Source organism: Malaclemys terrapin, chromosome 2 (assembly GCF_027887155.1).
Source record: "Malaclemys terrapin pileata isolate rMalTer1 chromosome 2, rMalTer1.hap1, whole genome shotgun sequence".
NCBI classification, from domain to species: domain Eukaryota; kingdom Metazoa; phylum Chordata; order Testudines; family Emydidae; genus Malaclemys; species Malaclemys terrapin.
Window position 1 is genome coordinate 31,619,852 of NC_071506.1, and position 24,770 is coordinate 31,644,621.

At 42.2% G+C, this 24,770-nt stretch overlaps 2 protein-coding genes across 2 annotated transcripts in view; one reads left to right on the top strand and one right to left on the bottom strand.

The window, feature by feature from the left end:
• Positions 1-589: 589 nt before the first annotated feature.
• ENY2 (ENY2 transcription and export complex 2 subunit) lies at positions 590-10,095 on the bottom strand. Its single transcript, XM_054016628.1, has 5 exons — positions 9,990-10,095; positions 5,823-5,918; positions 3,910-3,980; positions 2,083-2,157; positions 590-761 (listed from the first exon to the last, which is right to left on the bottom strand). The coding sequence occupies exons 2-5, from the start codon at positions 5,888-5,890 to the stop codon at positions 685-687; spliced, it is 291 nt and encodes a 96-aa protein (XP_053872603.1). The 5' UTR covers positions 5,891-5,918; positions 9,990-10,095; the 3' UTR covers positions 590-684.
• Positions 10,096-10,354: 259 nt separating this feature from the next.
• NUDCD1 (NudC domain containing 1) overlaps positions 10,355-24,770 on the top strand; it is a 124,741-nt gene continuing 110,325 nt past the window's right edge. Inside the window, exon 1 of the mRNA XM_054017854.1 lies at positions 10,355-10,564. Within this exon, the coding sequence (XP_053873829.1) occupies positions 10,447-10,564 (118 nt within the window). The 5' untranslated portion in view covers positions 10,355-10,446. The remainder of the gene's footprint in view (positions 10,565-24,770) is intronic.

Genomic DNA, 24,770 nt, shown 5'->3' on the forward strand with positions numbered 1-24,770 from the left:
AAAGAAGTTAAAACATCTTTTGGTAAAGTTAGAATGTGGATCCAGGTTCAATTATTATCCAGAAGTCCTATAAATTATATACCAAAAAAACCTCCAAAGAAAGCACTTTTTGTAACTTTCTATCACCATATGGGATATTGGTTAAGTACTTGGTGGCAAGAATGTCATCAACAGAATTTTGTACAGAGTCCTTATTTTCCTTGGTGCTATCCAACTATTAACCATACTAAACAGGATTTATACAATAGAATACTGTGTTCTATTGTCCAGATATTTACTTTTTTCAGATCTGCATTTCTATTATATTTACACACAATTTTGAAAGAGTGAATGTGTTTGTACTTACCAGGTTCATGTATTCAAAAATCATAAAAAATGCATTGACTTAATGTAATGATTTAGTGCAAAGTAGCAAAAGATGCCTGGAAATTAACATGTCACCAGCTTAAAAATCACTCAATATAACAGAAGATAAGAGCCTTCAAAACACACAACCACAAAAGTTTTTTTTTTTTTTAATTCAAACAGCAAGTTTAAGAAATTAATGCAGTGTAATGAAACACTTGTAACTAATCATACAAAAATGAACTTAAATTCTAAAACATGAAAAATGTATTCCAATTTCTGGCATGACTTACATAATACAGAAACACAAAAATACTGTACTCAGAATTAATGTCAATCTTAAAGACTGGCATGCTGGGCAAGGAAGGTTCTTATTCTTTGTAGGAGTTCTTTCTTTACACTGTCTGGTACCAAGGCTGAAATACAAATAAAAAAAGCAGGTAAGAAATAGGGGAAAAAGAAAAAGATATATGCAGCGCAGTATATCATAAGTTGCCCCTGCAATTCTACTGATGCATGATAGACTTTCCTAGAACGCCACCAAGCCAATTCAGCAGTCTCCTGTTGGGGTTGGAGAGCAGAAGAAGGAAGGATTTATATTTGGCAATAGGTGGGATGCAATCAGCAGCAAAGGATATGACTCACTTTATATCCCATAAGCTCTGTTCTCAAACTGAAGAGCTAGGGCAGCAGTTCTCAAATTTCATTGCACCCTTCTGACAACGCAACTCCTTTCTGACAACAAAAATTACTACATGACCTCAGGAGGGAGTACCGAAACCTGAGCTTGCCCAAGCAGGCAGGGGTGAGGGGCGAGAAAGGCCAAGCCCTGCTGCCCCAGGCTGGCAAGCTGGCCAAAACTGACGCCCAAGGGCTTCCCTGGGCAGGGGGCCTATAACCTGAGCCCAGCCGTCCAGGACTGAAGACCTTGGGCTTCAGCCCTAGGGCGGTGGGGCTCGGGCTTTGGCCTCTGGTCCCAGCAAGTCTAATGCCAGCCCCGGTAACCACATTAAAATGGGGTCCCAACCCACTTTGGGGTCCCGACCCACAGTTTGAGAACTGCTGAGCTAGGGGAATTCTATCATGGTGAATAGCCAGGGGCCGAGAACAGGAATTCAGAAGTTTCATTTCTGAGCATATTAAATAGGCTTTTTTTGTTAGTTTGTTTATTAGCAGCTTTATCTTCTTTAACACTAGAGGTTTCCTAGATGGCCTGACTGGCTGTGGGGCAACTGAATGTACTGCAAAAAGGAGACTATAACACAAAGCACTTTTCTTCATGAGATGCAAATTGTCTCTCTTGCTGCTGCTCTTGTTATCTCCCCCCGATATTCCACTGCCCTGTTAACCCAGCCTCACAGAGGTCTCCAGCCAAAACAACAGAGATATGAACACATCTCTCCCATACACCACACACACAATTCTACTACGGTCAATGAGACTACTGGGGCATTTAATTGTTAAGCAGATTTTTCTGTCTTTTTAAAAGAAAGTTACATATAAAAAGATGTATTTTAAATACATGAGTCAGCACAGAAACGATAAGGCTTTCATGGCAATATGAATTTACACATGTAGCCCATTTGTGATTACTAGTTAGGCTATTACATAGTTTCCTCTATATGCAATGTGTTAAAGTTATTGCTGCTTAGACAAAGTTTCTAGAGTATTTAAATGTGTAAGCTTAGTGTGGCATTAATGGTTATTTTTTGCATTAAATGACATTACTTTTCTTACCTCTACCTTTGGGAGTGATTTCTGCCACCAAGTCATCAACAGTAACATGCTCTAACCCCTTTTCTTTGATTACATCTAGGGAAGACCAAGAAAACCACTTGAATAGTTTAAATCCATTCATTAGAAAAACAGGCCTATTCAAATATTATAATACAAAACCTGCATATGTAGGTTAATCATATATATGTAATCCTATATATCATCGAATAATTAATCATATATATGTTATCCTACTGTGGATTTAGTCTAATTCATATTATGGCGTTCAGATTACTATATCAGTGGGTGTGGTATAAGAACCTGAAAAGATAAGTGCACAGATCAATAAGCTCACTTGACCACTATTTAGCAAATCTATTCTGTATATACCAATGACAGGCACTGTCTGGGCATGTAGCAATGCAGCAATTATTTACAAGTCTTTGAACTGCAGCCAGAATAAGTCTCTAATTTCAGTTAAATATTATATGTAACGTTAACCAGAAGCACAATTGTAAAGATTTGAAGACAATTAAAGAGATAAACACACTAATACTATACTGTCAATTGCTCAGGAATATAGCAGCAATTTTAAAAGTACTCCTTTAGAAAGATCAGGTCTATAGCAAACATGTTCACAGTATTCTCCCTGTTCATGTTTTAGTGTGTTCATATGCATATTAGGATTATTTTTCAGAAAATCACTTTCCTTAAATATAGTAAATACTTTTGGGAAATGCAGAACCCAATGGTGAAAGGAATTTCAACTTTGATCAGCATAGTACTGCACTGCTGGAATGTGCTCTGCATTTGTAAATAATGACTGTTGTAACCAATACTGTAAAATGTTTCAGTTGAGAATAGAACTGAATAATCCTAGCACTATAAACTACTGAAAACTGTACTGTGACTGCCATCAAAAATGCCATTTGGGCACAGTAAATCTTATCAGAAGAAACTTTAAAAGTCAATATTCAAAGTTTTCTTTGTTTTGCTTTTAACAGGAAAACAATCGTGCTGGTTTAGAAAGCCCCCCATGGAAACTGACCATTTTGATAATAAGAATGTTATTTAAATTTAATACATTCAGTATTTACCTTTATTATCGACACCTGAAAACAACATTTTGGTAATTAGCAGTTAATCCGATGCTGCTTTCCTTCATCTAAATCGGTCATTTTGTTTTCATGAAAATTTTTCACAAAAAAGAAATAAATGCACAAACTCTCCTCCCTCCCATACAAACACATCTGCAGAAAAGATTTTGGTTGTCCTGGGAGGTATCAATGTTTTTTAAATAAATTTTATCTAGCACAGGCTATGATTTATGGCATATCTCTCTGCTTGCTGCTTTTATCCTCTTGTGACATGAAAATGACTTGTCAAAATGAAAAACTGCATCGGAATCAGTTCTTTAGACGTTAGCAATCAAGCAGTCACACATTTTAGAAGCTTAAATACAACAGACCTTGGCAACTACAATGAAGTCCAAATCAGAGGAAATTTCAAAAAGTCAGCATCAGCCAAAGATGTGAAAATGCATTTTGGGCTACCCAGGTTGCCTGAGAATTGGTGAACAGAGATACATCCAATATGATTCCAAAACTACAAATCACCAATGTGAGTACAGCTGTAGTGAGAAAGTATCCCATAAGAAAGCATTCATACCCTGCCTCCAAAATTTGTCTGAGATGCTCTCTTGCTCAATAGCATCATCTCTATCTTATTCACACTGACCTTCAGGTAGTCAAGCTTTCATCTGGAACTCTTATTTGGCTAGAAGTGATATATCTATTCTCTTACCTTAGGCAATAACTAAGGGTGTTGAATGTAGTTAATCTTAATTACCTTTACAGTGTGCCTTCAACTGATCCTTCCAGCCACATTCAATTAATTTGGCTCTCAGCAGCTCTTTAAGGCTGTAAAGATGACAAAGTAAACTTACTAGAAGAAAAAGTGTTTTTAACTGCAAAGAAAGAATATTTCACTTCAAAACAGGTTATAAAAAATACATCACTGTAAGCCTTTGTAGGCACAGCTGCACACTAATTCATGCTGGGAAATAAAATAAGCTACTGTATTCAAAGGGATCCAAGATGTCCAGGAGTAAGTGTAAGTGACGTGATTTCAAAGAAACACTTGTAACTCTGAATTTGAAGTATCCAAACTATGTTTTCATTGGAGATTTAAACTGGGCAGTGAATATCCTATGATATTTTTATCATCAGAGAAGTCTGGGAAAGGGGGAACGTGCCTGGTATATAACCTCCTCTCAGCAAAATCAACAAGTGCAGAACAAAACTGAAAAGGATTCAAGACAGTTTCACTCTATTTTGTTCCTTCAGCTATTGGTGAAGGAGCACAGGAGTAACCCTCCTTTACCCTCAGGGGGTACGCTGGATATGGGAAAGCAGCAGACTAATAAGTAAAGAGGTGAAGGAGAAACAAATTAAAATAAGATGTGGTAAACTAGCATAGTGGCTTAGTAGCAGAAATTTCAGTCCTTTACTACATGGGCTGGGAGCGCACTTAGCCTTCGACCATCCTGCTTTGCTCAAGCCATCCCCCATTTTTGACTGAAGGAGTTGGCCCAGCAGTCTGAAGTGTGAAGTCTAGTCCTCTTTGACCAGTAGAGGTAAGATGTTTGGATGAGGAAGGACAAGGTAGGGGATTCTGGAAGACCAAATTAAAACCAATTGTGGTTGCTTTGCTGTTTTGGATAATTTGAATTCAAGAAAAAATTCTACTGCTCCACCACTGTGTGTAACAGAACACAATCCTGATACTGTGCTTAGATTTTATTTGTGCAATAATATTTTAGGGAAACAATTTCTCTCCACTCCTCCTGCCAAAAAAGTTGATAAAAACTTATTTTACTCTGATTTAAGAGTAAACAATGCCTCATTATCCTTTTAAGCATCTTAGTAGCAAGTGTGCATTTTTTCAAAGCATTATTCCAAAATACATCATCACAAGTAGGAGGGGAACAAGCGAAAAGTAACATGGCAGTGATTCACAAAACATGATAATGGGAAGGAAAATGTCCATGAGAGAGGACCTCTCTCTTTCAAGGGTCTCAGAAAATGAAGGAGTTGGAGATCCACTGATGCAAGGGATTTTAAACTTAGAACATTCTGACAAAGAGGGAGAAACCGTGCATAAAATATGAAGGGTGAAAGAGAGGGAAGAGGAAGAAGAGAGTTGAGAAAGCAAAGAAAATAAGTTCTAGCTTAGAAATTCTATTATCCAGTCTCTTCTGGCTACCAATTCACTGTTAACTAGATAGCTGAAAGTCTAAATGAGAGATATTCATGTTCTTCTCTCATACAGAAGCATGAGGGAAGAAATTCGAACACAGAAAAAGGAAACTGCACCTCTCCCTCTTGGCCCAAAAAAAGAATAAATTGCAACATCGTTGTTTAATAGTGTAATTTTAGATCCAATAAAGATGTTTTCTCCATTAACAACAACCCTGGTGTTCACTTGGGATTTATAAGCCAACTTTCCCACCTCTTATTATTTTACCAGTTTTTTGTTTTAGTTAAAAACTGGCCAAGAGGGTTTATTTTTCCTTACTTTTGAATATTTTAATTAAGTCTTCTTTACTGGTATAATACACAAGATTTTCCCAACTGTTTTGCAGCATTTACAATCATAGAAGGGATTTCGCCTTTTTTACTTTTTAGGACATCCTTCATGCTGTCATTTTATGACATTTAATGAGCATAAAAACCATATAAGAAAAAAAAAAATCTACTTACCGTTCTCGCTCTCCTGTTTCTATTAGTTTTTGGTTAATAGTTGCTCTCATCTGTGCATCTTTATTCATTTTGAAAACCTAGATTTCCACAGCAAATCTATAATTATATAAAAAAAATTTTTTAATAACATTGCTTACTAGTCATTTGCAACATAAGAAAACATGTAATTAAACAATTAAGTTTCCCTTATGCTCTCTACAGTCTGTTAGGCCTGGTCTACAGTAGAAAATTAGGTCGGCTTAACTACGTCAGTCAGAGGTGTGGAAAATCCTCTCCCTTGAGTAGCATTGTTAAACCAACCTAGGTCCCCATGTATACAGTGCTAGATTGACAGAAGAATTCTTTCGGCAATCTGGCAACCATCTCAAAAAGGTGGATTACCAATAGGAGAAGCCCTCCTGTCAGCATAGGCAGCACCTACACTGAAGCACTACAGCGGCGCAGCTGCAGCATTTTGAGTGTAACCCCTCCGTTTTTGGCATTTGTTTAATTTACAATTAGACAAGAGAAAGATGTTAACTCAACTTACTGAAGACAGTCACAATAAGTCATCAGTCACACATTGTTTATATCAGAAATACTAATTAACAGAACTCAGCAAGGTGATCACATATGAATGAACCTTACTGTCCTCACATACATTCAGAAACTACTGTTCACTGCTGATGACCCAGTCAAACTGTATACAATAATCTTTGCTTCCTGATTAACTAGTGTTTTCTGCACATTCACCTCCACTTTAGAATTCTGGTAAAAAGAGAAAAAACTGTCACAGTTCTTAAAGTTGTGTGCAGTGGTGCTGTAGCAATGTTGGTCCCAGGATATTTGAGTCGCAAGGTGGGTGAGGTAATATCTTTTGTTGGATCAACTTCTGTTGGTAAGATAAGCTACTGAACGTAGACAGAGCTCTTCTTCAGACCAGAAGAGCTCCATCTACACTGCCTCCATCTAAGCTCAAAAGCTTGTCTCCATCACCAACAGAAGTTGGTCCAATACAGTAGATGTGACGGGTTGGATCACAGAAACCCCCTTGGGAGCTGCCACCCGATGTGCAAAGACTACCCCTGCTTCTGTTTTCCCTGCCAGCTCAGGACTCCAGCACCCTGTCTTGCTGAGCCAGACACTCCCGTCTGGCTCCAGACACAGATCCAGGGTCTGAATCACCTGTCCCAAAGCTGCAAGTTTACCTGAAAACAGCTCACAGTAGTGCGCTTGTCTTTAGCACTCAGATGCCCAACAGCCAATGGGGTCTAAACCCAGATAAATCCGTTTTACCCTGCATAAAGTTTATGCAGGGCAAACTCATAAATTGTTCGCCCTCTATAACACTGATAGAGAGATATGCACAGTTGTTTGCTCCCCCAGGTATTAATACATACTCTGAGTGAATTACTAAATAGAAAGTGATTTTATTAAATACAGACAGTAGGATTTAAGTGGTTCAAAGTAGTAACAGACAGAACAAAGTAAGTCACAAGCAAAATAAAATAAAATGCGCAAATCTATGCCTAATCAAACTGAATACAGATAATCTCACCCTCAGAGATGCTTCAGTAAGTTTTTCTCAGACTGGACACCTTCCAGGCCTGGGCACAATTCTTTCCCCTGGTGCAGCTCTTGTTGCAGCTCAGGTGATAGCTAGGGGATTCTTCATGATGGCTTCTCCCCCTCTCTGTTCTCTTCCCTTTATATATCTTTTGCATAAGGCGGGAACTCTTTGTCTCTCTGGTTTTCCACCCCCCCCTCACTGGAAAAGCACCAGGTTAAAGATGGATTCCAGTTCAGGTGACATGATCACATGTCACTGCAAGACTTCATTACTCACTTGCCAGCACACACATATACAGGAAGACTCACAGGTAAATACAGCCATCTGCAGACAATGGGAGTCATCAAGATTCCAAACCATCATTAATGGTCCACACTTTACACAATTACAATAGGCCCTCAGAGTTACATTTTATATTTCTAGTTTTAGATACAAGAGTGGTACATTTATACAAATCAGATGATCATACTCAGTAGCTTATAAGCTTTGTAATGATACCTTACAAGAGACCTTTTGCATGAAGCATATCCCAGTTACGTTACATTCACTTACCGTATTTTCTCTAAAACTATCTCAGTTACATTATATTGACTTATTATCAAGTTTTTATAAAACCATATAGACTGCACAACGTCACAGTAGAATCTCAGAGTTCTGAACACCTCAGGAATGCAGATTGTTCATAACTCTGAACAAAACGTTATGGTTGTTCTTTCAAACGTTTACAACTGAACGTTGACTTAATACAGCTTTGAAACTTTAGTATTCAGAAGAAAAATGCTGCTTTTACCCATCTTAATTTAAATAAAACAGGGGTTCTCAAACTGGGGGTCGAGACCCCTCAGGGGGTCACGAGGTCATTACATGGGGGGTCGCGAGCTGTCAACCTCCACCCCAAACCCAGCTTGCCTCCAGCATTTATAATGGTGTTAAATATATTTAAAAGGGTGTTTAATTTATTGGGGGGGGAGGGTCACACTCAGAGACTTGCGATATGAAAGCGGTCGCCAGTAAAAAAGTTTGAGACCCACTGAAATAAAACAAGCATAGAAACAGTTTCCTTACCTTGTCAATTTTTTTTAAACTTTCCCTTTTTCTTTTTTAGTAGTTTACATTTAATACAGTACTATACCATATTTGCTTTTTTTTGGTCTCTGCTGCTGCCTGATTGCATACTTGCAGTTCCAAATGAGTAACTCCAGTGTTCGTAACTCTGAGGTTCTATTGTAAAAGATATTACCTCATCCACCTTGTCTCTCTACAGTTATTAAATTCATGGCTCTAATAAGAGATTGCCAGATATTTTGATGAAGGTATGTAGAAAACTTTTGCTCATAAATACCAGAGCTGCCTGTGATAATATGTACACATGATAATTTCTCCACCACTAAAGGAAAGGGAGGACAGATAAAGAAATATTATTTAATTTTCATAAAAGGACTAACAGAACTCACTTGAGCCACTTCATACCCACAACTTTATCACCTTACTTCGAGATCTGGTATTTCAGCCCTGATTTGAGGAAAGGCTGCTATCTGCCCTGAACTATGGAGTGGTTCTATGACATGGTCAAATAAGAAACTGGAGACCATCAAATTCAGCTGTGCTTGTGTCAGCCCTACTGAGCTGATTGCTCTCACCTCCCTGTGTAATGATGCAACAGCCAGCACCAGGACGGCAGCACAGATTTAGCAAAGTGGGGGTGAGGTACTATAAAGTTAGAAGAGCTGAGTTTCATCTGTTAGTCTTTAAGGTGCCACCAGACTCCTTGTTGAGTTTCAGATAACGTTCAACCAGAGGGCCTTTGTACCCCCCACCCCCGAGTCTCCATAGGGTAGAGACTCCATAGCACATCTGATGGAGAGGGAAAATCAGCACCACTCCCCCATAACCTGCCGTCTCCCTACCCCCAGCCAGTGACCAGACCCGCTCCCTCCCAGCTAGTTACCTGTCTTCTCCCTCCCAACTTCCACCATCAGCCAGTGACCAGACCCTTTACTCCCCCACTTCCCCGCCCAGTGACCTATCTTCTCCCCACCCCTCATCCAGTGATCATGGGCAATGACCAGACCCCACTTCTCTCCAGCCAGTGACCTGCCTTCTCCCCATCCCCCTGCCAGCGAGTGACCCGCCCCTCCCGACCTTCCCCCGGCCCTGTGGGTCGGGGCTAGGGTGACAAGACAACAACTGTGAAAAAACGGGACAGGGGCCCGGGGGGTAATAGGCGCCTATATAAGAAAAAGTTCCCCAGAACAGGGCTGTAGGACTCTCTGTTCCTTTAAAACCAGGACATCTGGGAACCCTAGTCGGGGCTGAGCTACACCCACTGCGGGGGAGGGGTAGCCACAGCGCCGCCGCCCGGCCCGGGGAGCACGGCGCCAAGCCAAGGCTCGCAGGAGCCCCAGAGCCAGGCCAGTCACTATGGCAGCCCTTTGCGCCCCGCGGCGTGGGGAAGCGCGGGCCTGGCCCCAGAGCCGGGAACGCAGCCGCGCGGCGCGGGTGGGGGCGGGAACTTCAGGCCGAGCCCCGCGGCTCCCTGCCCACTCTGAGCGCGCCCCCGGCCCCGCCTGCGGAGAGTCGAACCCCGCGACCGGTTCGCTCAGGACCCCGGGACTCACCCCCGCGGCGGCGCGCCCAGCTCTGTGGGAGGAGAAGGCGACGCCGTCTCCCAGGGAGAACCCAGCCCTGCCAAACTCCTGCCCTTCCCTTCGCGCGGGGGACCTTGGGAAATGGAGTCCGGGACAACGTCGTCCCTTGCTCAATTTAAAAACTACAACTCCCAGTATGCCCTAAGGTTTGGGCGCTCGGACGTGCCGGTTCCCTAGGAGGCTAGAACTACAACTCCCAGCATGCCCCACGTTCTGGCCACCCCTGTGCGGCATACAAGTCCCGACATGCCTGGCGACTGACAGCAGCGATCCCTTGCGGTTAGAGCCCTAAAACTACCATTCCCATGGTGCTCCACGCTCTGCATGCTCCTTACCTGAGCCAGTGAGGCGCCTCGCTTCACGCACACAGTTTCCTTCCAAACTTTCTCCCTCGTCGCAGGCGGTAACTCCGGGCCTGGCCGGGGGGATGGAGGCGGCGGCCAACTGCTCCCTGCGCGTGAAGCGGCTGCTCTTGGACCCCAAGTTCGAGGGCTACAAGCTCTCCCTGGAGCCGCTGGCCTGCTACCAGCTGGGGCTGGACTCGGGTGAGGGGCGCTGGGGAAACGTGGCGGCGGGGGCGCGGCCGCGGAAGGGCAGGGGCGCGGGGGAGGAAGGGTCTTGGGGCTCCTGAGTGGGGAGATGCTGCTGGCAGGGGAGCCCCGGCGCGGCAGCGCTGCGGGGGTTGCTGGGACTGGGTCTCTCCTTGCAGGAGCCGGCGTTTGTTTGCCCTGGTTGAAGCCTTCTCCCCGCCGCGGGTTGCTTTGCTCTGCCCTAGCTGCGGGCCCCCAGGCAGAGGTGGCTGCCCGTCCGTGCGGGGTAAAGTCATTCCCGCCCCAGGTGGCTCGCAAGTTGCTTTTGTGCTCGCCTGCAGGGCAGGTGTTGGGTAAACGTTCTCCGGGGCCTTGGGATAACCCCTCGCCACGGAAAGCCCCAGGCCGGCTGGGAAACTTTTAAGGTGTGTCTTCCAGGTTTTGGGGGCATTGTCTCTAGAGCCACGTGTGCAGTACAGGCAGAGGTCGCCTGTGTGGTCAGGGTTGTCATCCTTGGCTGATAGAGCTGTGCTGGCAGAAGTCTTTAGTACTCCTGGTGTAGGCCTGTGCTTTCTCTAGAGTCTCTGTTAGTCTGCAAGTAACTTCTGAGTTTTGTTGGCTTTGGGGGTTTTAGCATTTCATCGTTAATATTTCGTTAACACATGGTTGTGGCTGTAATACTCCCCTCTTCCCATACGCCTTCGTCAGTAGCATAGTGATGTCCTCTTGTAGTGTGGTCCTTGGAGCCTGCACTGGGCTCCATCTTTTATATCAACCTCTTCCTAATAGGTGTCCTGATGAATTTGAAGCCCTCAGATCTTCTGGTTTCTGGAAGGGAAGGAGGAGCCCATTTTTTACCTTCCCATTCTGAGACTTCTGACAGTCTGTCTCCCAGACTCCTATGGGTTGAGGTTTTTCTGTACTTTTCCCTCAGCCTGTATTTTTTGGGAGTCCTTGTTCTGGGTGAACAGTGCTAGTGTCTGTCTTTATATCCCGCCTTAAGATCTGAACAGTCGCAGGTGAAATTTACATGTTCTTTGTTAGTTTCAAAGCTGCTCACAGAACAGTAGCTCTGAAACCAACCTTGAGGTCTTCTAATTTCACTCTCGCAGGCTGGGTCTACACTACCCTCCTGAATCGGCTGGTAGAAATCGACCTCTCAGGGATCGATTTATCGCGTCCCGTTGGGATGCGACAATCGATCCCCGAATCGACGCTCTTACTCCACCAGCGGAGGTGGGAGTAAGCGCCGTTGACGGGAAGCCGCAGAGGTCCATTTTGCCGCCGTCCTCACAGCGGGGTAAGTCAGCTGCGATACGTCGAATTCAGCTACGCTATTCACGTAGCTGAATTTGCGTATCTTAAATCGACTCCCCCCTGTAGTGTAGATGTAGCCTCAGCTGCTTGGGAAAATTATGAGCAGTAGCAGAGATACAGACCCTAGTATTGCCAACCTTAAGTGTTTAAAAATCATGAACTGGACTTCAAAATCATAAGATTACCTTAAAAATTCATGTATCAGAGGGGTAGCCGTGTTAGTCTGAATCTGTAAAAAGCAACAGAGGGTCCTGTGGCACCTTTGAGACTAACAGAAGTACTGGGAGCATAAGCTTTCGTGGGTCAGAACCTCACTTCTTCAGATGCAAGTAATGGAAATCTCCAGAGGCAGGTATATATCAGTGTGGAGATAACGAGGTTAGTTCAATCAGGGAGGGTGAGGTGCTCTGCTAGCAGTTGAGGTGTGAACACCAAGGGAGGAGAAACTGTTTCTGTAGTTGGATAGCCATTCACAGTCTTTGTTTAATCCTGATCTGATGGTGTCAAATTTGCAGATGAACTGAAGCTCAGCAGTTTCTCTTTGGAGTCTGGTCCTGAAGTTTTTTTGCTGTAAGATGGCTACCTTAACATCTGCTATTGTGTGGCCAGGGAGGTTGAAGTGTTCTCCTACAGGTTTTTGTACATTGCCATTCCTGATATCTGACTTGTGTCCATTTGTCCATGGCAATGTACAAAAACCTGTACCTATAAATAAGATGTTTTAGGACTGTAAAGTGCTTTAACTTTAAAAGCAAGACTGTAATGTTCAGCCCATGCAAAGAGCACATTCGACATAGCTGTGGTTTTAGTTGATGGTTTTGGAGTAGCTGAAATCTAAGTCTTTGTGTAGTTTATTATTTTATATTATACTAATGACCAAAATATGCTAGGTGCTGTACAGTAGAAAGACGGAGACCCTGTCCTGAAGAAGTTGTAGTCTGAGGACTTAATCCTGCACTGGGGACCATGAGATTGACTCCTGTGCATGTGTGGAGTCCTATTGAAGTCATGAGGTGTAATCATGGAGTTCAATTTGCTGTACTGGAGGAACCTAAGAGTATTGCAATAGTTAAGGCTTCCTGAAGATGCATGCAGAGATGTTTGCAGTATTCTATTCTGGCAGCACTTCTTAGATGATGGCAGTAATAAGATCAGTAAAAGAACCTCAAACACTTATGCATGGAACTTTATTCATGAGAGTACATTAGAACCCGTGTGATGGCCAAAATCAGAGGCAGGAAAGTGACCTAAATAGACCAGTTGCCTGATCTGGAATTCTTGCTCTTATGTATTATATATGTGTATTTATTTTATGTTTCGGTTTACTGTACAGACTGAACCTTGGGGTAATTTATTTGGTAGAGTCTGTTCCATCGGAGTTTCTTGTCCACTTTTTGTTAGACACTTATAACGCAGTATCAGTTTACATTTCTGTGAAGTTATTGATAAACAGTTATGTTAATACTATTTGACTTCATCAGGGCTTTTCTTTTATAATTGAGTTTGATAAGAGAGAGAAATCTATTGTATAAGCACATGAATGTAAGACTTCAGGTGTACCATGAGCACACACAAACTGTTAAGACTATTATTAAGGTTGTAAAACTAAGCACTCAAAATTAGCAAAAGCCAGAATTAAGGTTGCCAATGCAACTTTAATTTGGCCTCCTTTTGTGTATGCATTCTGATAGTCACATACAATTTTTTTCTACAGGACCCCCTAATGTATTAACATTTTTTGTGTGTAAATTGAAAGCTAGTTTAAAAAAGTAAACTGAAAGGACAAATTCCATCACATTATGTTGACACTCACATGGTTCATCAGCAGGGTTGGAACCTTCAGATCCACTGCATAGACCTCTGCTATTTGAGCTTATGGAGTAACTAAGCATTAGTAGGTTGTCATTCTCTGTGTGGACCAGCACTAGAGGTGGGATGGGACACTTGGCCAGTTAGTTTCACAGATATTTTCTGTCAGCAGAGGAATGGTGAGACTCAAATCTTGGATTCCATTAAGATTAGAAGGAAGTATATTCTAGTCGGCACAGATTGTTCTGTCCTAGGCCTTGGCTACACTGGTGCTGTACAGCGCTGCAACTTGTTGCGCTCAGGGGTGTGAAAACGCCCCCCCCAGCGCAGCGAGTACAGTGCTGTAAAGCTCCAGTGTAATCAGAGCCTGCAGCGCTGCACACTCACTCGCAGCACTGCAAGCTATTACCCTCGGAGCGCTGGGAAGTCCTGAGTGTAGCCAAGGCCCTAGTTCTGTGTCTCCCCCACCTCAGGCTCCTCATCTCAGTCCCATTCTCTTCCCCTAGCTAGTCCCAGTCTCCTCCACTCCTTGGGCTTCTCATCCTACTCCCAATCCCTGCCCATGGCTCTTCATCTGATCTCGGTCTTCCCTCCTTCCACTTTACTGGTTCACAGTCTCCCAACTCCTCATTCCAATCCCTCATTCCCATCCCCAGCTTCCAGTTCCAGTCTCCACACCTGGCTTCATGTCAGTGATCCAGTGCTGGTTTCCTTCTCCCCCTCCTTGCCACACCCCAGTCCTATCCACAACTCAGGTTCCTCCCTTGTTCCCTCTGCATTCGAATAAGGCAGCTCCCTTCTCCACTTTGACTGAACTCAGCAAGGGGGCATTAAGAATACAGAAGAGACAGGCTCCTTGCTCTCCATTCAGGTGTCCAGTCCCAGACTGGAGCGTGTTCAGTGTGGATGGGATCTTTAGTGAATTGAATTGCTAAAATATAGGAAATCTTTCCTGAGCATGTGTAAACTGATTTTTACAAAGGCTTTTAACTTAACCAAATATAGGTGGATTTTCACAGGGACTGCAAAAAGCACTTCCATAATGCAAAAGTCCCACCCAATGCCAAATTTTAAATCCCTGCTCCAAAGCATGGGGGCACTAGAGCTGTTCAGAAAAGGTCTCCAGAATGTTTTAATGTGTACAATAATGTATTTTTCCTAAAAAGAACAGGAGTACTTGTGGCACCTTAGAGACTAACAAATTTATTAGAGCATAAGCTTTCGTGGACTACAGCCCACTTCTTCGGATGCATCGGATGTACTCCTGTTCTTTTTGCGGATACAGACTAACACGGCTGCTACTCTGAAACCTGTATTTTTCCTAGTTTCCCTCTCAGACATGGCTGAATCATTTTGGCTGAAATTTTAATAAATAAAAAAAAAAGTCAGCCTGAGGCAGACTCCCAGCATGAAAATTTCAGCCTAAACAAAAGTGTCCACAAGCTGACTTAAATATGATGCTCCTATGTCCAATATGGGTGCAAAAGAAAACCACTTCATTTGACTGTATAATTTGCACATTAAAAAAATACTAATCTTTTTTTTAAGTATAAATAAATGGAGGTAAACATAATGACACTTTTTTTCCTCCAGAAATGTCTGAACATGGATGAAAGTGTCACCTAATTAAAAACATGCATTTGACATTTTCTTGATGATCAAACTGGTGTCATCTCTGAAAAATTACTCCTGAGGGCATTCTGTTCCAAAACACTAAAAATTGTGCGCACAATATTTTAAAATTTTGCAAATTTTATTTGTCAAATAAATGTGGAGGCTCCAGCATGGCACTAGGGAGCACAGGCCACTGGCTGCACAGAGGTGGGAGATAACTCTGCAGCTCCCCCCAAGGACACGGACTCAGTGGTGAGGCTGTACCCAACCCTGACATAGCGCAAGGACTGGGCCTGCCCCAAAAATACCCCAGGGCCCTGTCCCTCTGTGCCAGGTGCACTAGGTATAGGCAGGCAGGCTAAGCCTGGCAGAATCCAAGTGTGGAGGGGCTTAGTATGGGGGGATCCAGGTGTGAGCTGAGAGGGTTTTGTGTGGGGCAATCTGGATGCAGGCAGCTCAGTGGAGGGTGCAGAGGGAATCTGGATACACAGGGGCTTGTTGGGGAGGTTCTGGGTGCAATGGTCATGGGACTCTGCAGGGGGGGTCCAGGTAAAGGTGATTGGGGCTCAGCAGGGGGTGGGAGGGTCTAGGTGTGGGGGGATAGAGCTTGGCAGGGGGGTCTGGGTGTGTGGGGGTTTTGTGCGGGCCCCAGATGCTGGGGGACTGGGGCTCAGTGGGGTGAGGATCTGGGTGCAGGTGGCTTGTCTGAGTGGTCCAGATGCGGGGGGGTGAGGCTTGGCAGGAGGTTGCGGATGCACGTAGTTAGGTGGATGGGGGAGCAGCTCCCTATACAGCTATATCCCCTTGCAGCTGAGGAGTGATGGGCGCAAGAAGCGGGTTGGTGGTGGGGGGGAGTTTGCAGAACTTCCTGCAGCCTGGAGAGAAATCTGGGGGTGGATCTGACCCGGCCCTGGATGCCGCGCAGGAGAAGAGGAAGTTCTGTACTCTCCAGCCCAGCCGGGACTAGCAGCTGAGCCTGGCACAGGGTAGGAGCAACCAGCCAGGTTTTCCCCAGTTCTGCCCCACAGTGATTTACCTCTCTGTCAGCTGCTCTGGGCACCCAGAACATACTGCTGGGAAGTAAGAACATACTGCTGCATGACTGCTCTTGTGGCTTCCCTGTCAGAAAGTCATTTTCCTGCACCGAAGCAAAGAAATCTGCGGGGGACATGAATGCTGTGCATCTGTAGGGGCACAGAATTCCCCCAAGAGTAAAAAATATTTAAGGAAGTTTGTATGTTGGAGAGCCTAAGGTAATGACTGCTCTCAAACATAAAGAAATCTTCCCATCTGCTGTTACAGCCCCAGCCTAGAAAATAAAAGGATGAATAAAAATAAATCAGTGAAGTTGGGAAATAATTTAACAGGGTTATTAAATAATATGGTTATTAAATGTATGTTTATAACTTTAAAAAAATTGTCTTTGATTGTGAATGTTTTTATATATTATAACTATGTATGCACATATTATAAACATTCTTTAACTTTGGTGAAAACTTAAGTATTTCATTTGTAAAGGATTTAGAAATTATGTTTTTTCATGACATGATGTTCTTTACTCTGCAAATTACTCTTTCCTTCATTCTGAATTTCAACTTTAAAAACATTTTTTTTGAAGATGCATCTGCCAACTGTCATTGTGTGGTAGGCGACAACAAAACTGCACAATAACACAGTCCAGTTTAATGAAATAGGTGTTCCTGTTACAGGGTTCAGAGGCACTGACCAGTCCCCAGAGAACAAGTAACTCCAGTTCAAGTTCTTTCCCTTTCATTATTGCTCTGAGGAAGAGGTATAAGAGAGAGGCTGATAGGGAAACAGAGAATGAAAATAGGCAGGGCTCTACACCTAGGGCTGGTCTACACTTAGTCCGGACTTCGGACTAAGGTACGCAAATTCAGCTACGTTAATAACGTAGCTGAATTCGAAGTACCTTACTCCGGACTTACCGCGGTCCAGACGCGGCCGGAAGTCTCCCCCCGTCGACGCCGCGTACTCCTCTCGGCGAGCTGGAGTACCGGCGTCGATTGTGAGCACTTCCGGGATCGATTTATCGCGTCTTAACCAGACGCGATAAATCGATCCCAGAACATCGATGGCGTGCCTCCGGACCAGCCGGTAAGTGAAGACTAGGCCCTAGACGCATAGAACTGGATTGAACCTCAGGCAGAGGTGTATTTTTCTGTCTTCGTGTCACTTAATTTCTTGTCACAAAAGATATTCCAGAAGAAAATACTGACAAGGTGTTTTTTTCTACTTCATAATTCCATTGGTTTACATATACTTAATGTAAATTGTTCTTGCAATAGACATAAATCATTTGTGAATGAACCCTTAACATATTTTCTCTCTTGTAAATTAATATCTGCTGTATTTTGTCTTGCTTAGTCTGTTTTGTGATTGCAGTGCACAATAGATCTCATTTGTTTAATACCTTTTTAGTAACTGAATCCAGTAAAAATACTTAACCAATCATTATGTATTTTTCAGATGACATTTTTTTTTCTAGCTAACTGTTTTATATGTCATGTATGAATAAAGGAATACAGAAGCCTGCTTTCCTTAATGGCATGTTTATTGCAGTGATTTAATCCTTACATTCTTTCCATGCTGCCACAATCCAGTGGTACAGTTATTAATTTAACATTTGTGCTTAATTTCTTAAAGCAGGTTTTAAAACAAAAATAATTATCTAGGAAAATACATATGGTCAATAAATAAGAACTCTGTAGCCTACTTGGATCTTGGGAGGGTGGTCCTAGGCCCGCCTGAAACTTTAAGGCCTCAAACTCCCTCAACTGAAGGAGGGGCCACAGAATCAGGACACAACTGCTGTATTCAGACAACAAATGAGAGTACGCAGATTGACACCTGCAGAGCATTAATATGACCTTTTTCCAGTGCAGTATTTTGATAAGTATACATGAAGTACCAGGTTTCATCCACAGGGTGGCATTGCAAAGCAAAGAATGGCAGTATATAGGAGCATAGTAAGCACTTCTTGTCCAAAATGAAGGCAAATTTAATAAACAGTTTAAAAATGTTTACTAGTAGTTTTCTCAACCTAGAATGTATTGAAGACAATAAAATCTAGAAAAGCTTGTGAGACCGTTACTTTGCTGCTGCTGGTTCATTGGACAAGGCTTATGATGAAAGACCTTTATCAGATTTCATTTTTTAAAAATCACTTGTGGGACAATGCCCTATCAATACAGAAAAATAGTAGTATCAATTAAAAAAAAACAACCAAAAAACAAATACCAAAACTTTCAAAGGTGGGTAAGGAGGCCTGGTACCTTCTGAAAATTCTTGACACTCTTCGTAAAAGGCAAACAAAAACACACTACAGTACTTAGTGCTGATGAAGATGCTGGTTTGAGTGTCCTGGAGGCGCTTTCCCACATTTAAGTAGTTTAAAACGATTTTGTTTTACTGAAAAAATCCCAGGTTTTACAAAAAAAAAAAAATACTTGTTTTTGTTGTTGTTTTTTCTGGCTGGATTTGAACCAGTGTATCAAAGGCTGTGTTTCCTGAAGCATTCCTGTTCTTCAGAATTATTTTTTTGTAGAAACAACATTTCTTTTCTGACAGATCTGGCTTAAATTTGCAGTCATTTTCTTTTAGCCTAAACTCTGTTCCTGATTTATCTCCTTTAATCTCTTGGCTCCCTTTTTATTTTTTGCTTTCCTCTTCATCTCTTAGGACTGCCAAGATAACTTGAGCCTTTAGGACTGTAGAAAGAAAGGGCTAAACTTCCTCTTTGTTTAGGCCCTTCTAACATAAACACTACCTAAGCATTTGGTAAAATGACAGCAGATGGCACTTGTGCACAGGCTTTTTATTTGTAGAACCTGCTTCAGTTTATTTACATAGGGCTGAAGAGTTTCTTAAGCAAAACGTTTTGGTATAACCTGAAGGACACTTATTATTACACCTGGGGGAATTCTGTGCCAAAAATTAAAAATTCTGCAAAATTTTGCATATTTGTCAAAATAACACAATATAATCATGCCAGTTTCAATTATTTTTTAATTTATTTCAAAATACCTGGCAGCAAGTAGGTCTGTAACAATACAGATAACAAAAATGATACAGCAAAGGTTTTTTGACAAATAGATTTTTTTATTAGGCATATTAATACAGAACTATGAGTAATAATTCATTTAAACTACAATACAGCAATGTATTTCCTGCACCCCTCTGAAGCAGTGCAAAGGCTTGGGAGTGTCAGGGTTAATGGCGAAGCTGAGGGAGAGGGAAGTAATTGCTGGGAAGGAGCCTCGGAGTGACTCAGGAGTGTTGCTGGGTGGGGAGAAGTATAGAAAAGGGTTTTCTTTTGGGGTTGTGTTGTGGGGGGGTGCTGTGGGGAGTTGACCTCCCTGATGCAGACCCTGGCAGGACCCTTAGCCTCTCCCATTCAGTCAGGCACATCTGCCTTGTCCCCATGTGTACCTTCACTCCCATTCACCCCCTGCCCCAGTCTGTCCCCCCACTAGCCCTTCTGAACCCCTGTCTGTGAGTCCCAGCAGCCTCATGTGCCATGCTCTGTCCATATCCCATGCCTCCTCACCTGGCCCTGCAATCAGGATGCCATGAGGAATGCAGACTCTCCTCCTCCCTATTGGCCGCTGGTCAGCAAGCGGGCTGCCCTTAGTTCTGGTGCCACAGCAGCCCCTGGCAGGTGAAAGGCATAACTGCAGTGCCTCTTTGGCAGAATGTATTTTCTATGCAGGAAAAAAAATCTTCAGGGGACATGAATTCTGCATGTCCGCAGTGGTGCAGTATTCCCCCAGGAGTAGTTTGCCACAATCTTATTTCAGTTATTTAATATAACCATTAATTTGGACATTTAAAAGAAAGTACAACATGAGACCTTAAGTCCCACGCTTGGGACCTGTTTAATAACATCTCAATTTCATACAATACCTGGATCCCATTAATAGATTTATATAAAGTAGTTTCAGATGTTCAGTGCTTTCTGAAATTATTTCAGGAGGGAAATAAATTAGTCCATTCACTGAAGTACATATCCAAACCATCCAGTATCTTGAGTAATTGGTCATTCCAGATCAATATATTATCTTTTTGTATGCTGCAAGAGCTCTGTCCCCCATTCTCATGAGGCTCATCCTTGTTGATATAGCATAGCTTCATAGAAGTTATAGTCCCATAAAGGGAGAATGGGGGAGAGGGAGTGGGAAGAGGTAGTTCCATGAAATGCTTTGAATGTTGAGATTAAAATCTTGAATTTAATGATGTTGTTCTTGAGGGAACCAGTGCAGAGAGCAGGATGTTCATAGCGCACACTGTTGATGAACAGGCAGATTGCTGAATTTAGAGCCAAATGGACCTTTATCAGAATTGGTGGCTTCATTCCTAGGCATGAAGCATTGCAGTAATCAAATTGTGAATGTGTGAACTGCTGTGGCCAAATCAAAATCTTGTTGTATGACGCACAGACTTCTGGCCAGTTGTGTCTTAGAGTTTTTAGCAGCTGTGACTATTTGTCTAATTTGACTATTAGTATGTAAAAGTAGCAAGGAGTCCAAAAAGACCCATGATGGCTGAATGGCAAATTACTATGATGATGGAAGGTAATATAGATATGGGGAATTCTTTGCAATTCTTTTTCTCCATCATTCAACCTCCTTCTTGCAGCAGTTTAGTTTTAGTCAACTATTGATAGGATTGGCAGAATTAATTTTTTCGTATAGTTTTGGTGGATATCTGTTTAAGCGTTTTTCTATTTTTATTTATTTTAATTTTTCAGTTGTGCAATATTATGGGTTTTAAGCATTTGTTTCAATTTTTCTGTTTAAATTTTCACAGATGTGGGATGTTGGGGGGAGGTCAGACAATTTACTGTCAGTAAATGCTGAGTTTCAAAAAGTTAAAGCAGAAATAGTCAACATCATGTGAAAATATACAAGTAAATATCCTTCAGTCTGTTGTCAAGAATCATTTTTCTTCCATTTGCATAGCTCTAAATTTTAATTATCAATGGAAATATTTTTTTTTTGTTGGTTTGTGTGGGGTAAACTTGACATTTACTGATATTTACAGATAAAAATCTAATCCTTCTAAGCCTCATCTGAGTGCTGATGGCTCTTTAGAATCAAGATAGTAGGAATTAATGCTGTTAGCATTTGATGCTAGCAAAATGTAGAGCTGGGTATTGTCTGGCGTTGCTGGCATTGCTGCTTATGCTCTTTCAAAATCTTCCCCTTCAGCTTCATGTAGGTGTTGAATAGAGTAGAAGGAGAGGATTGAGTCTTGTAGGACTCCACAAGTCAAGGTTCTAGATGTGGAAGAATAGCGGTCCTCAACCCTGTGGAATCAGTCTGAAAGGAAGAAATGGAGCCATCTGACTGTTCTGTTCATCCCTGATTTGTCTCTGAGACACAACAGGAGTATTGATGGCTAATATGATCAAATGCCATAGAGAGATCCAGCCGTATAAGTAGTAGCTTGATATTTGTATCACAGTAGTGCCCAAAGAATCCAATAAGGATCAGGCCCTCACTGTGTTTAAAAAAAAATATGGTCCCCTCCCCCAAGGAGCAGTTCTATGCAGAGACTCCCTTTTCAAGATAGACTAACAGAAGCAAAATGTGAATGGTATTTATCTTGTTGTTCATATTCCCCTATCTAGGTGCTAACATGTTGCATGATTGCTAATCCAATGTGCCTTTCTTCCATCCTTTCCATCCCATAGAAATAAAGTTGGGGCTCTGTGTATGAGTGAAGCAGCCAACCACATGATGCTTGTAGGGATGTGGTGGAATCTCCTTCCTTAGAGGTTTTTAAGGTCAGGCTTGACAAAGCCCTGGCTGCGATGAATTAGTTGGGGATTGCTCCTGCTTTGAGAAGGAGTTGGACTAGATGACCTCCTGACGTCCCTTCCAACCCTGATATTCCATGATTCTATTACAAAGGATGGTCTTTTCCTCATATTTAATATGAAACGTCATACTTGCAATGGGTCCTCAGCAGGATAAGTGCATTTGATAAGTTTGATTAAACTTGATTTAGACTAAGTTTTAAGTGCTGGGAAACTATGCACAAGCAGCACGTGAATTACCACACTTTAAGCAATGCACTGAAGTGAATTAATAATTATGTCTCTATGGGTTACTGCTGCTTTCCTAGTAGTCCTTTGTGTTCTGGCAGTAAGTCTGAAGAGAAAAACTTTATGTTCTATCTTGCTTTATTGTTCAATTATACTTACAAAAATGGTATTGGTATTTACTCTATTGAAAATAAATGTAATTTGTGGGGGAGAAAGTTTGTTTATGCTAATTTGATAGGCTGCTATGTTATAGAAGTTGATTAGGACATTTTTATTGTAAATTGTGATTTATAATCCATTCCCCAGTAAACTTACACAATAGGACTGAAATATTGTTTAATTTCATATATTTCTTTCGTAGCTGAGTGAATGTGCAATAAAAGGGACACAGAAATGGTTTACTACTAACCAGTTAGTCCATTAATATGAATGAAAATGAATCACTGTTAAGATCTACCTCCCCATTCAATTCACACCTACTCTTCAAACTTCCCTTGCCACTTCCATTAGTGCCCATTCTAAAGTTCTTTGTAAACAGTATTTCCCAAGAATGTAAAACTTGACCATTTAAATAGCTGGATCTTTTCTGGCATGGTTATTTTGTTTCATTTTAATACCTAAACTGTTCTTTATAAATTGATTTATGTTTCTGGAATTTAAAGTGTTGTGGAAACACTAATGTTTTATCAAGAGAATAATACACTGTTTTCAAGGATGAAATTTCTTTTGTATTATTATTCAGTACTTTACCAACCGGAAAGCTCTATAAACTGGCATTTCTGATCTTCATTAAAAGTCTGGTTTATAGGTTGGTGTGGGGCTGGTAGGCTCCGTGTGGCTCCCTGGAAGTGGCAACATGTCCCTGCTGCTCCTAGGCAGAGGCAGGGCTAAGCGGCTTTGTGTGATTTGTGTGCTGCCCCACCCTAAGCACTGGCTCCACAGCTCCCATTGTTGTGTTTGAAAAGCTTGTTACCAAGTGAGACAATACCTATTGCTTTCTAGGTGAAAATCCTTTAAATGCTTCAGTGTGTGAATCCTACTAAGCCAAAAAACATTAGTTTTGTTAATATATCAGTACTTGGAGCAGATGTTATCAACTTGGTTCCACTGAAAGAATTGTCTTGGACTATCTTTCCTATTAGTTTTTAATTAATTACAATATATTCATCCTGTTCTCTGGTCTTCTCATTTTGGGGATTATATAGGGCTGGAAGGATCCTTGAGAGGTCATGCAGTCCCTCCCCCTGCGCTCAGGTAGGACCAAGTATACCAAGACCATCTCTGGCAGGTGTTTGTCTAACACAGTGGTCTCCAAAATTTTTTGATCGTGCACCCCTATCAGTAAAAAATTTTTGAGCACGCACCCCCTGCCGAAGTGCCAAAAAAAAACAATGCTCGGACTCCTGCCTGAACTGACAAAGCAAAAAAAAAAAAAAAAAAAAAAAAAACCACTTCTGCTGCGCACCCCCAAGGATCCTCTTGTGCACGCACCCCACTTTGGAGACCACTGGTCTAACCTATTCTTGAAAACCTCCAATGACTTGGATTCCACAACCTACCTTGGAAGCTTATTCCAGTGCTTAACTACCATTATAGTTAGAAAGTTTTTCCTAAACTACATCTCCCTTGCTGCAGGTTCTCTTGTCCCATCTTCAGTGCACGTGGAGAACTATTGATCACTGTCCTCTTTGGAGATATACCTATTTCATAGAACTAGAAGGGGCCCCGAAAGTTCATTGAGTCCAGCCCTCTGCCTTCACTAGCAGGACCAAGTACTGATTTTGCCCCAGATCCCTAAGTGGCCCCCTCAAGGATTGAACTCACATCCCTGGGTTTAGTAGGCCAATGCTCAAACCACTGAGCTATCCCTCCCCCCCTTTGGTAACTTCCATTAACCATGAATAGTTTGATATTTATTAGCCAAGAAGGACGTTCTCAAGACTCCTTTGGCTTCAGTGAGTGTGTTGAGGCCATATACCATCAAATAGTGGCATGGTGGCTAATGTGGTCAACTCTGGTTCAGAGTTTTCTGCCTTTTAGTGGCTGGTGATTTGACCCCGTGGCTGGATTATGAAGTCCAAATTGCCAGGTGGAATAACCCTGCTGGCTGTGGTTTTGCAACTGTGATGGAGGTAGAGTAGAAATTTTTTTTTTCTTTCCTCACTATGGTGGTGTACTTCTGTCAGAAACCTTTATGCTCTTGAAGAATGGATTTGGAGTGAGTTTTTCACAATTGATGTTCTCATCTGGTGCCTATGTGCTTCATCTGCTGAAGTTTCATGGTGATTTCCTCAGCATGTGTGGGGGAGGGACAGTGTAGAGCGAAGGCATTAATGGTAGTGGTGATCACATAAACATAATTCCTCCCATCCTCAGTCTCCTTAAACCAGTCTGCATGTAAAAAACTGTAAA

Coding starts and splice junctions, on each gene's coding strand:
- ENY2 (XM_054016628.1), bottom strand. CDS start 5,890: ATGAATAAAGATGCACAGATGAGAGCAACTATTAACCAAAAACTAATA. Junction 3,981..5,822: donor GAAACAGGAGAGCGAGAACG/GTAAGTAGATTT, acceptor TCATCTTTACAG/CCTTAAAGAGCTGCTGAGAG. Junction 762..2,082: donor AATCACTCCCAAAGGTAGAG/GTAAGAAAAGTA, acceptor TTTGTATTTCAG/CCTTGGTACCAGACAGTGTA.